Source organism: Topomyia yanbarensis, chromosome 3, assembly GCF_030247195.1.
Source record: "Topomyia yanbarensis strain Yona2022 chromosome 3, ASM3024719v1, whole genome shotgun sequence".
NCBI lineage: Eukaryota > Metazoa > Arthropoda > Insecta > Diptera > Culicidae > Topomyia > Topomyia yanbarensis.
In genome coordinates, this window is record NC_080672.1 from 77,593,478 (window position 1) to 77,607,454 (window position 13,977).

Here is a 13,977-nt window from a genome sequence, read left to right on the forward strand (position 1 = left end):
TCGCTGCATTATATTTTCGAATTCTCGAATGTTCGAGTTGAAGAATTTTCGAAATTTCCTATTTTTGAATTCTTGAATTTTCGAATTCTCTAATTTTCGTTATATAGAATTTTGTATGCTTTAAAATTTCGTATTTTCTAATTTTCAAATTTTCGAAGTCCAAAATTTGAAACTTGATATTTGAAATATGAAACTTGAAATTTAAAATTCGTAATTTAGAAATTGAAACTTAAAAACTGAAAATTGAAAATCGAAAAATGGAAAATTAAAAAATGTAAAATTGAAAAATGGAAAATTAAAATTTGAAAATTGAGATTTGAAATTTATCGTTTTCGCGTGAATTATTTATTGCACTTTTTTGGACAAAAAGAACCACCGTGCAATTCGTTGAACGAACCGAGTGGCTGATATGATGAAACCGGATTAAATCGACTTTCCTGAGTTCAAGATCGTACGATTTTCACATTCTGTTAGTGTTCCTCGTCGCGAATATTTGGTCCAGTATGAACACACCTAAATTCAATGATCGCCTTCTTTAGTGGGAGGTCCACTTTTGATTTTTGTGATCCATTTTTTAAAACAGCTCACCAGGGCAAGAATAAAAGTATCGGTTTCTATTATTGAGACTTTGAATCTTTTAATTTTTTATCTTTATTATCTTGCATTCGTTGAAGCACTGGATGTGTAGCTCCTTGGATAACTGATTGTTATTATTTTGGACTGTTTAGTTTTTTGGATCTTTAGAATAAGATGAACTTTGAACCGTCGAATTATTTAGTCATAATATCTTTGAATTTTTAAACCTTCTTATACTTTTATTATGACATGATTCTTTGAATCGTTGGATTTTTTTTAAGATTTTAACATTGGATCATTGGTTCTTTAGAATTCTAAGTCTGTGTATCCTCAAATCCTTGGATTTTTTGATCTCATAATCTTTAATTCTTAGAATCTTTATTTCAGCTTGTTTAAATGACTTTGACCTTAATGTCAGAATCTTTGAATTTCTAGATCCAATTCGCTTCATTCGATTCATGTGCGAATTTTGAATATTCAGGTTTTTTAATTTTTCTTCCTTTCGCATATTCGAATTATTGAATTAGTAATTCTTCAGATCTTCCAATCGATTAGTGTTGAAGCTTCTTTTAATTTAGGGATGGTTCCGGCCATGGATCACTGATTCTCTAGATCCATGAATCTTTACATTTTCGGATATTTCTGATTCCTCAATCATTAAATGATTGGATCTTGGAGTGTTTGAATTTGAGGATTTCCGGATAATTTCATCAATTCAAATATTTAAAAGTTTAAGTTTCATCATGGTTTGCAAAGCCTTAAACTCTCGGCTGAAAGTAATACATTTGAGGACAGTCTACTTCAACTAGTTGGCCGACAGGGAAAGCCGTTTTCAATACACACATACTGTTACGGTATTCAAATACAGCGTGAAGTGCAGTATTTAAATATGCCGCTCGAGCAATGCTAACATTTGAATAGTCAAGAATGACATCATTCATAGAAGCGTAGCGTGCCGGGTGTCCAAATCTTTCGCCCTAGACTAGGGAAGCGTAATCTCCTGGGTGGAAATTCATGGTAATTTGACTACACTTTACGTTATACAAATTAGAAAAACCCGTAATGTCAAAGATCTATAGTTTTATTTGTTGAAATCTGTTCATAGACGTATTTCTGAGCGATATGTGTAAAGATATCGAAAATTTATCGTGGAATGACTGAATTTGAAGCGTTCCACTTTTCGTTACACCACATTTTCGTTGATTTTGAAAATAGCACCCCAACATCGAAAACAAAAACGAAAGAATTTTAAAGATTTTCTTGTCATTTTTTTGTTCTTACTTCTTAGAAGTATTTCTGGGCGATACATGTAAAGATATCATAATTTTATCATGGAATGTCTGAAATATAATTGTTCACAACTTTACGACTTTTCGTTACACATGCTTCAAACATTTTTCCTCGCGTCATTGATGTATAAAAGGAACAACAGCGCACCAAGACACTTCCCTGTGTAACGCAAAATTCTGTCTCTGTAGGTTAAGATATCATAGATCTGTATTTCGTACGTTGATATCGATGCGTCGAATAGGCCGGGAAGCAGTTCAGTGCGCTATCAGTTACATTAAACTTGTCAAGTGTTTGCAGTGGGATGATTTCAAAAGCTCGTTTCATATCAGGGAATACTGCTACAAAGAAGTGTTCTCTTCCCAGACATTCTTGCCATTTTGCAGTTACAAGGTTAAAGCTGTTTCACACGAATGTGTTTTTCGATATTCTGGTTGTTCTTGGGCAAAAAGACCGAAACACACTCTGCAACACAATTCAGCAATTGTTTCTTCACCACCAAGTTAGGGACCTTCTGTAGTGTTTATCCATTTATCCGTCGTGTATTTGGTCTTGAAAAAGCTCAATTGGCCGTTCGAGGGGTCCGGGGTTGGACGGGTTTCAACAATCGTTCATCAAGAATTGCTCTTCATCTCTGTCGCTACTGGCATTTCTATTATTCAAACGCTCTCTTGCTAAGAATGTTTTGCCCACGAAGTGGAAGGAAGCTGTGATGACACCAATCCATAAAACCAGCAATGTCGCCAATTGGAGAGGCATTATCACCTTCAGCATGGTTTTGTAAGAATCCGCGCTAATCTGATGAGCTACGTGTCGTCGCTGATTGAAAAATTGGAAAAACGGCGAAAGATGGATTTCTCGAACGCTTTCGACCGTGTTCCTCATCAGTTTGCTGTGCAAAAGCTAAGGCGCACTGGACTACCGATCTATCTGACTAGTTGGATCTCGTCGTAACTTGCGAACCGTAGAGCCTCGGTGCGACTTGGAACTACACTCTTGGATCCTTTCCACATTACAACTGGCGTTCCTCAAGGGAGTCATCTCGGACCTCTTCCATTTGTACTCTTTGTGAACGAGCTCTGCAGTGAATTGTTGTTGTCTAAAGGGATGTATGCTGACGATCTCCAAATTTGCCCTGTTATAACAACTATGGTACTTTTGGGCATTGTAAATGATCCTATCATCGATTGAAGTGACAAAAAACGGAATGAGTATTCCAGAATATAGAGTTGCTATTTGGACTCCATATCATACTACATTCAGAAGAACTTTATCATGTTTGCACTTCGTCGGTTACCCTGGCAAAATCGATGACGGCCTGCTTCATATGAAGATCGATTTACCCTCATCCATCTCTCTACGCTGCGAAACAGACGAATCCTTCTGCAACAACTTTTCACTTTCGACCTACTGACAGACAACGTAACTTCTAACAAAACTTGACCTCAACGTTCCGGGAAGATCTGTCCGAAGATTTGATTGTTTTTTCCGACGCTCGACGCATACTGCATGGTCAGAATAATCTTTTGGATGTTTGCTGTGAACTCTTCAACTACCATTTCTTTGATTTTAACATGAACAAAAAATTGTCTGAACTAAAAATAGATTTAAGTTAGTTTGTAGTCTAAGTCGTAGTGTAGTAACATCACAAAATGCTCAGTTTGAGTTTTTTTTTCCAGTTCCCCAATTATTAAACTTTGTCAGTTAAATGTTCATTAGCCTGATGTACTCATCGAAACTTTCACCGATGACAAACAAAATTGTGTCAGCGGCAAACAAATTTATTTCGGCATTTTTTTTTTCATGTCGTTGGTGGTCCTAGTACACTATCCTGTGGTACACCAAGGTTGATTCCGAGATTATTTCCTCTCACGTCGTACTCCTCCAATATATGAACCAGTTTACGGCGATCAATTGAAACAAACGCTTGTTTTAAATCAACCAAAACAACTTATGTATTCTCAATGGCTTTCTTCTATTTCAACAATAATAGATTAAGTGCTGTTTCACACGACTGATTTTTCCGGAATCCTGTTTATTCTCACAACAGTTTACGAGCCCTACCTACATAAGTCATCAATTGTTCTTTCACGACCGTCTCCAAAACTTTCTCGTAGATCGACAGCATATTTATCGATTCTTGATTTGGAGCTTCTGAAACTGGAGCTCGTTGCTCTGCGATTCTCTGTTCGTGATAAATTTGGAACTTTTAGAATTCAAATTATGGCCATTTTTCACGCTTCCGAAAAAGCACTTTGTCAGAGCGACTCATTAATAACTGTATACAATTTGTTAGCAATTATGTTGCACCCACTTAGTAACATCGTCCCTTCCCGAACAATTTTTCAAGGTCCGAGACAATTTGCTTAAGTTTAGACATGTTGAAAGGCTCGAAAGCATGAATCTTGGTTAACTCGCTTTCCCTCAATCTTAGCCTTGTAGGTGGTGGAATCGGCTTTGTGGATCTCTTCAATGCTCTTGATAAAAAACTTGAGTTTTTCCGACGGAACTCCGTCACAATACACCTCATTCGAGCCGTCAAAAATAAGCGTTGGCCTTGTTTTTCATCTCCTGATTTGATAAGAGTTTTCAAACATTTCCAGAACCTGTTGGAGACGCTAACACATATATTAAATTTTTGCTGAAATGACTGGCTTTTCGCTAAACGAAGCTCGCCCACATAGTTGTTGCAGAGGATTTTATTGGCCTGACAACTCTCGGAGATTTCTGTTCTGTTAAATAATTGATACACACTATCTCTTTGGGATTTTACTGATGCCAAACAAGGTCCAAACCATTTATTTCATTTGAAGAAATTATTACTACGAACTTCGGTTAATTGAGCTACTGCAGTTGTCAAAGCGGAACTAAGAGCTTGGGCTTTTCCCTCCACAGGTGCTATATCATTCAAAAGCGTTTTGTCGCTCCTGAAAATAATTTGTAGAATGCATTTTCCACGATATACGAGAGCCTTTACGATCTGGCAAATACACCTTCGGAGATCCAATAAAAGTTACTCCGATTGTCTCATGGTGATTTTCCACATTTTCCATTTTCCACAAGTCTTAGGTTTGCGCTCCTCAATGTTGGAGAAAAAAATCAAATTTTTGCTTCATCCCTACGTCATCGACCATTTTTTTCAGGTCTCTAGAATAACCACGTTCATCCCAGTTGTCGCCGACGGTTTTGTTGGAAAGCGTTTCAAAATCTAGACAATCAACTACGACGAACATCAGTTTTCTATCTCTATACCTTTGCAAAAGTATTTTGAGTGTCTTAAGGGTCACAGTACAAAGAGTAGATCTAAGAGAGAATGACCAGTTCGGATATCGCGAGTGCAAACCAGGGATGCCACACTGAAATCTGTGTTTTGATCAAAAAAATCTTTTTACCATCTGTGATGACTGAAAAAGGAAAAAATCTGAGGAAATCTGTGATAAATTTCAAAAAAATCTGTGATAAATCACAATATTTCCAAAAATCTGTGAAAATCTGTGAAATTTTCATGAAAATGTTAAAAATCTGTCATCTGTGAAAAAAAATCTGTGATGAAAAATTATAAAAAAAATGTGTGACATTACCGAAAAATTTGTGAATATGGTAACCCTGGTGCAAACTTCCACAAATGTTTCGGTTTGATTACTTATCAGTTTTAAATTAACTCCTTTTCTTGCGAGACATCACGTAGCACAAATCGTGTTTTCGTTTTTGGATCTAGCGTCAATCTGGCGTTAGCTAATCCTGTCACTAAGTTAGTGTCGGATTCTGATGAGACGAAATCGAAACGCAAATTCCAAAACTACTTTGAATCTTCCCACTAAATCTACAACCGAAAGTAATTCTTCTTAGACAACGAAGAGTATAAATTATCCACACTAAAAGGCAAACGTTGAAGTCATTTCCCACCGAACCCTCTGGAGCTACGCCGAATCCGAGAAAGTAGCCCCGGCCGTCGGCTCGCCAAACACGAGGAAAGCAAACAACTCGAACCACTTGGCAAATATTGATTCGCCTCCGCCATCGTGCTAATGGAAAGCATCAGCAAGCAAGCAAGCAACATAACAACCCAAGTACGCGGGTTGAAGTAACGTCAATTCGGGGGAATTCGTTCGCAGTCAAAGTGCGCGCCGGTAAACAGCACCGAGTTCTCGGTAAACTTTGTCAGAGCTCTTCTCCTTTTATGTGCTAATATTTTACCCCAACAACACACTACGCAATGCATATTCATATATTATGGCGTTCAACACTTACCGGATGTCGGGCGGCGACGGCAGCCGCATTGATTCCAGCATTGGGATACATTGTGTCACTCTAGAAGAACAAAAACAATCGAAAACCGAAAAGTAGTTTTGATCCGAAACGATCTGTGTTTAGTTGGTTGCTGATTACACTGGACACTCGCGCACTGGTAATCCTAGTAGCACTGGAGACAAGTAAACATTGCTAGCGATGACAGATCTGGCGGCGGCGGCTGCTAACGGTGGCAACCGGATTTTGACACGATTTCTGACGGACAGATTGCTCCAGCACGAACGGCATATTTAATCGAATCAACTGTGTGATTTTCAATTTGATTTCTCTCGATTGCACCCAAATTCGTTTTTTTTGTGGGCACAGGCACTTCACAATTAAAAACCAAACAACACCACTGTTGTAACCTCCGAAATTATATATGGGCGTGATGGAGCCAGTAATTTCTCGAAACTTCGCACACGTTTGATCATCCACACGTTTTTCACTACTCTTCTTCACTCAGCCATGGGACGGTACGGAATTGCCGTCGGATGATGGTAAAACCTTCAGCACTAATAACGACGGACGGCGTCCAATAACAATTTTCCTATATACCGCTTCGCTTCTCGGAACAAACGAAATTATTTCCACTTTTCTTCTTGTTCGTTTCTGTTGTTGTGAACAATAAATAACCTTTCTTGTTTATAATTTACTCCCACTGTTAATCCGCTTCTCACTGCTGAGCACAATCCGAACACTTCCGTTAGGTTTATTTAATCCACCTTCATCCGCGATGGTAGCGGCGGTGGCGGCAGCAGTAACGACGTCGGCGTCGGGTGAATCAATTTCGTTCGAAATCTGCAAAAAATGCGAAACGATAATAAATAAATTACAGATCGGTAATCGGCTACGCGGCTCGTTTGCCGCCCCATCTTCGCCGGCCCCTGAAACCCGACGGGTTTCCACAAACGAACAAACTAATGGGATTCAAATTTTCCCGCCTCCCAATCAGCACCCCTCCCCCACTGATTGAAATAGTGACCAGATGAAGTGGGATGGGGTGTAGCGAAACACAACGAGTGATTATCTAATCTTGCCCCCTTTTGTTTCGACAAAATCTTTGCAAGATGGTTTCGGGCGGTGGGTAGCAAAAAAAATAAACACAAAATAAAGTCCAAAGTGCAGTTGGCATATATTACCGACGCATTTAGTTCGCTATTTGTTTAGTTTTGTTCAATTTTCACTAAAGCCGACGGTAAACGGCGGTTGGCACTGTCGACCATGCGAGTCAAGTGATTCGACGACGGTGCGGCGGCATCTGTTTACTCGTCACTCAGCCGATGAGCCGTGCCAGGCCGCGCTCATAGCACAGCAGGCCAGAACAAACATTGCGAACGATATTTGGACTGGCGGGTCCGGCGATACGTATCACAAAACAAGGTAAATATCTCGCCGAGTTTCGGCAGCCCCATGTGAGATGTGTCGTTTGTTTATTCGTTATTTTTTTGTAACGGTATTTTTGTCTATTTGGTTTAAGCTACAGACAGCCAAGTCCCACTGATTAGTTGTAGAGAAATTTCCACACGAAAAAATACCTACATTTTACTCGGTTGAAGGTAATCCAATTAGCTCAGGTAGAGCGGCTACGAGGATCTGGAAACCCGATCCCGACGGCACAGAAATGTTTTCTTCCCTTCCAACACTCTTCACTGATTCCTTTTTTAACGCTTCACTTGTTTTTTTGTTGTTGCTTCAAATAAAATATTAATCGGTACTCAGTTCCCAGAACACACAATCGCCGAATGCGGTTGGTTGAGGCTGACGATGCGATGACCGTCGATGCGCAAGGGCGTCGGACAGAGGCGACAAGTTGAACCGAAAAACACACGCGTCGTTCGACGCGAAAAAAACGAAAAAAAAATCGCCAACGCGCGCTTTCACTTTGAACGTAAAAGCTGCAGTCGTTGGAAAAAATATGTGCACACTTTACTTGATTTTGTTTTATTTGCTTGATTGGTTCACCGGTTTTGTTCAGCACACACACACCCCGAACACGTTGGACGCGGTCCGGCAAGGTGGGGCGCAATGAGCGACGACCGATCGTCGGTCTGAATGAATTAAAAGCTGTGGTTCACCTCGTAAAACGGTAGATTTGTACGGGCTCTCCGCTCCTTCCCCTGCCTGCCTGCCTGCTGGCAATTGTGGGGTTGTCGATGGGGCCTAGAGTAAGCGTGGGGTTCCGGTTGCGACGGTTACACACCACAGAAACCCAAGTTATACACACACGAGCGCGCGCCAATTCGAATTCGATGGCATTTACCCGCAGCACGTACGATATTTGCAGTGTACTACTCCTTTCTCACTCTCTCTCTCGCACCGCACGCTAGCACGGTTTGTATCAGTTGGCCCGGACAAGAGAGCCGATGTCTCGAAACACGATCCGAACGGAACCAACGCTGCACTACTACTGAACGCGCGCGGAGCCAAGGACCAAACAGACCGACAGAAAGCATGGCCGAGAAACGGCGCATGATGTGGTACCAATACTGAAGCGGAAGATTGCTAGCACGTGCTGGTGTTTGTGCGCTGGCAACCATGCTGCCATGCTTCGTGCAGCAGTGCGGGCTTGCTGATTGCAGACGCTTGACCGACTGTAAACGTTGTTAGGCATGGATGAAAAAGTGAGAAAAGAAGCCGTCCTTCACTGGAAGCATTGATTTAGTTGCGATGGGATTTTTGAATTTTGAGGGAATCAATAAAATGATTTCTATGTATAATTTATTACGAGTCACAGAATATCATAGATTTGAGGATACATGTTTTGGGCTTTGAGATTACTAGTTAGTGTATTGATAATCTCCATTTCTTAATTTTATCGCGGATAAAATCTTTTTATTTTTTTTCTGTTCAAGGACTAGATAAATCAATATGCTACACGGTAAAAAATCCTCACGTTGATGGAAAGTGATTTGCAGTTGATTTCGCGCTACTTGTCCAACATTTCAATGCGATGTGTCAATCCGTTGAAATGGATCATTTCAAAGCACTACGAAATCAACAGCAAATCACTTCCATTTGAAATGTGTTGCACATTGCTTCTAATAGAACTTGCATTTAACTATATACGTATTCCTTACCGTATATCCCATTATGGATTACCTGAGAACAAATAATTACATAATAAATTAACCACAAGCAAAATATACAATACTCACGTTCTACATTACTTTGGAAATGCAAATTTTCCATTTTTGCTCCTATTTCCGAGCATACGTTTGTAGTCGATTAAAGACTTTAGTGTTTTGACACTTTTGACACTTGTAATTAATAATGGAACCAAATTCAATAGATTAGTACAGTGGTGCGAATTCAACGGATATTCATTTCAATTTAAAGATAATTTCTATTAAATAGCTTTCAAAGACCAGGTCATTCTGATACGAGTTATAAATCCTTAGAAAATCAATGCTAAATCACTTCAATTGTTAGTGATACATGATAAACTGATTCAAGTGCAACATCATTTGAATTAGACGTGCCAATTTTTTACCGTGTATTAATCGATAAAAAGTAAGGCAATTGCTTTAGCAATTCATATGGTACCGACTTTGAAGACATGATTTTTAAGAAAATACCTAAATGGTGGTACATACGTTTTTATTTTTCAAAAAATCGGGAAATCTGTTTTACTTTATATGAAAATACAACTCCTTGAGAATATTTTCCCAAACTTTCATAGACATCTGAGCAATAGATCGAAAGTTACAGCGCTTCGAAGCGCGCCTCGTCTACCAAGAGCAGTGGTAACTTGAATTTTAACCTTGATTATCTCGAAATGTTTTACCAAAAATAGATTTTCCGTGATCACAATTTCCGAAAAACTACTCAACCGATTTCCTTTACCTTCTTCTCAATTGTTCGTAATAATTTTTTCTCGTACTTAAACGATTCCTTTTTCATGCATAAAATTTTGTTTTACGGATAAGAATGTTTTAATACATACAATTTTTAGAGCTTAGAGGAAAAACGGTTCCGCATACAGAAAAAAATTTTTTTTCATCTAATCATTAACCCTTTCATGCCCAATTTTTTTCTAGCGCGTATAGGATTTCAAAACTATTTTTCCTTGAAAACGGTGGGGTCAAGAAACATGAAAAGCCTTTTTTCATATAGATTGGTGCTTCCCTCACAGTGCTAGAAGCTGCTCAATTTTTACCTTTCAATGCTCAATGCAATTCTCCTAGAATATTTACAATAGTCCACTTAGTTTTCTGTAATATTGAATAATAACGAAGATATATGAAAAAATCATTTTTTCGTTGTCAACGTAAACTGGCTCTGGCAGCACTGCTCCATTGGAATCCAACAGACAAATTGCAATAACTTTAGTTCTAGAGCTGATCCTGGTAATTGTTAGTACTAAAATGAAAGGCAATAGTCAGGTTTATTAGCCTTACTTCGTTTTGTGAGCAAATCTTGCCTCAATCAAAAGTTATAGCTGTTGAAAAACGTTGTTGTCCACAAACAACATGCACGCAGCGAAATTTCGCACGATTAAACCAACAATTATCACTTTTAATTCTGATCGACATTCTATCGTTGGATCAAACAATTGGATTGTTAAATAAACATTGTTTTATTGTTAATTTTACAATATTATTGTGATTTCAACCACATTTGGATTTATTTTGATCTTGGATAATAACAAATCAGCGTGTAGTATATTTTTGCTTTATTCAGATTGAAGTAACTTTAGGCAGACATGTTTTAATGCGAATAATTAATTAAGGAATTGAGGAATACCTATTTGCTGGCACCAATCGGTCAACCGTAAGTTTAATATTAATTTTTTAATATCAAATGTAACATTTTCTTTAAAACTTATAGTACAACTTCCTATTACTGGCTCGTTGGCGAACAATGAAGGAGCTGTCCCTTTTGTTTTAACCCGATTCTATGGGTTTCGGAAAATGCTGCAATGTTTATTTGAAAATAAAACAAATGCTAAACATTATTAGCTTTCTATATACGAAAAAATAAATAAGTATAAATCCGCAAAGTACATATTTTGATTTAATTACATTGTTATTTCACCAAGAATATATTGTAGAGCATACGGTGTATATGTCATTAAAATAATATCATAATGATGATCGTTTCAATAATAATATTGTTGATTCAACCAAAAATGTGATTTTAACCAAGAAACGTCAAATGCTAATTTTATTGTAAAAATAACAATATTACGGATTGATTTAAACAATATATACTATTAGCTCTGAGGTAATAATAATTATTGCTGAGCTTGAACCAGAATATTGTTGTAACTACAATACATTTTTCTGCGTGTGGACATGAATGGGTTACGGTACGAGGAATACTTCAATGCTAATGGAATTTTATGAGTTTAGGTATATTAGTTGACCTTGACTCCACCAATTAAGAATATATTTTTATAAACTAATGCCTGTTTTTGTCACTGAAAGACGAAGTATCAAAATGCTGTTACTTTAATGTATTAACCGTAGAACGTTGCACTGGGCTACAAATGTACCCCACGCGTTTGATCGCAATTTTCGCAGGTAAAAATGAAAACAAAAGAAATGTATAATACACCATTTTCTTCGTTTTTTAATTGCAAAAACAGCTGTGTAAGTGAAAGTACGGAATTTATTGAATCAATGAAACATAAATTGAAAATATCGCTGTTTTGACCTTTTACACAAAAATTACTATAATTTTGAGAATCCCAACCGATTTGAAAAAAAAATCAAATGATTCTAAAAGTTGAAAGAATGATCTTGGTACGGTATGAAATGGAATATCGATATTTTTGAAAAACTGCAATCATTTTAAAGAGTGAATGTTTAAAAATCGGGTTTTGGTAAATACCACGAAAAGAGATGGAAATAGAAATGAAAAAAATATTTCTAACCAGTAATACATTGGCAGCACGCAATCCTACTGTTACAGCTGTTATTGTGCGCAAATTATACTTGCGAGCCATTGCGTTGGAAAACTACAAAAAAATTAACAATAAAACAATAAAAAACAACAAAAATGAGAATGTTTTTTTGTTCCGCTTCAAAATTAAATTAAATTAATTAAATAAACGATTAAAAACGATTACATATTATGTAATTACTTATTAATTAATTATGTTACTACCGTAGTAAAACAACCAGTATTTAAACTGGTATTGTCGCGAATCACATTTCCACTGACAGCATAAAACCTGACGAAACACTAACGGCAACCGTACACTGGGGTACAAATGTATCCCACGCCAATTTTGACACCTGCTTCCACGAAGGCTATAAGCAAACTGGCTATACCATCTTTTCCTACTCTTGCTAGGAACACTAAATTGAATTATGATTAGGGTCCCAGGTCGGTAAATGCCGAATTCTCGTTTTTACACGGCCCCAAAGAAGGCATGGGGTACATTTGTACCCCAGTGCAATGTTCTAGGGTTAAAAGCATCGCCTTATATCTTTAAATAAATTCAAACTTTCCTCGATTTTTTCTCGCAAAAAGATATGTAATCCCGTAAGTGCTCACAATAGTTTAAACCAAAATTTTTGATTTGTCTAACTTCAGGAGTGAGTCCCAGTTGGGGGATTGTAAAAACTTATTCATTATATGGGAATATTTCATATGATTTCGTTTCATTTATTTCATTCAGTATTCCTTTTAGGGTAGACGAGCCCTTATTCATCTCATTAGTAAAGATGTCATAATATGTCATTGATAACTCGACTGAATTGCGCTATCTTTCGTTCCTAAGAAGCAGTGCAGTTAAAATTTTCGCCTGGAAAATGTAAAATTCTCGCATTTGAGCGAAACTAAAAGTCAAATACAACATTTGCTTATTCATCCTAACATATGAGCTAATGCGTTGAATAAAGATAGCAGATACTGCTCTAACTAATGTGTTCAATTGGGTGGGATGAATAGAGGAGCTAAGATAAATTAGGGCACAGTAACCCTATTATTTTGTTGATTTGAGTTCATTTCATTTTTTTATTCGTTATATTCTTTGGATTCATTCTGATCAGTTTATTCATTTCACACATTTAGCTACAAAAGATAACCTAAATAGTGCTTGCAGTGGCAAAGTTTTCCCTAACAAGGAAGAAACTTATTTGATATACTTTCATTTAATGCATTTCATTCATCTTTTCTAGAGCATACATTTGATTCATTTTTTTTCTTTTTAATTATCTCATTCATTTTTTCCAGCCATTCATTTTAATCATTTCATCCAAACTATTAATTTGACATTAAAACAACTATAAAATTACCGTGACGACCCGATTTTATCAGCACCCCATTTTATCAGTATCATAAGAAAATTGATAGTTAGTCGTTTGATGAGCTCTAGCAGACAAACCAAGTTGAATTCGAGTAAATCCTTTCTTGAGCATATTTTTCTTATCTTAGAGATTCGAAAGATGCAAAAACAAAATTTTTGATTTTGACGTAGGACTACGTCTTTATTTTCGATTCTAGAAAATAGGATATAAATAAAAATATTTAAAATGATAATTATTCTCAGTGTTAGCATTAGAAAGTGAATTTTTTTATAACGTGATAGTCTTATGAACTTTTGTAACGTGTTATGTAAAAAAGAAACCCCGGTGTAAAACAGCTTTTGCAAATGCCGTGTCAAATAAACGTTTTATGGAAAAAAATGGGAGTGCACGTTGCAAATTCAACAAAAATGATATTCTATTCTATTCTATTCTATTCTAACCCTTACACAGCCAGTATTTAAAAGCTTCCTGGAAAACACTACAGTTATTCTATAATGTTTTTCTTGTCAATATTAATATTTGAAGTATATTTTCATATGTCGCAAATATTAAAACGGCCAGGCCT

General features: G+C 37.1%; 1 protein-coding gene across 4 annotated transcripts in view; it reads right to left on the reverse strand.

Moving 5' to 3' along the window:
- The window catches only part of LOC131693438 (protein groucho-like), a 159,835-nt gene extending 151,266 nt beyond the window's left edge, over nt 1-8,569 (reverse strand). For 2 of the 4 annotated variants that reach the window (XM_058981242.1, XM_058981241.1), the window contains exons 1-2: nt 7,696-8,569; nt 6,115-6,954 (exon numbers count right to left, since the gene is read on the reverse strand). In XM_058981242.1, coding sequence (XP_058837225.1) covers nt 6,115-6,165 — 51 coding nt within the window. In that variant the 5' untranslated portion in view covers nt 6,166-6,954; nt 7,696-8,569. The remainder of the gene's footprint in view (nt 1-6,114; nt 6,955-7,695) is intronic. The other 2 variants (XM_058981240.1, XM_058981239.1) reach the window with 1 other exon arrangement.
- Nucleotides 8,570-13,977: the final 5,408 nt, after the last annotated feature.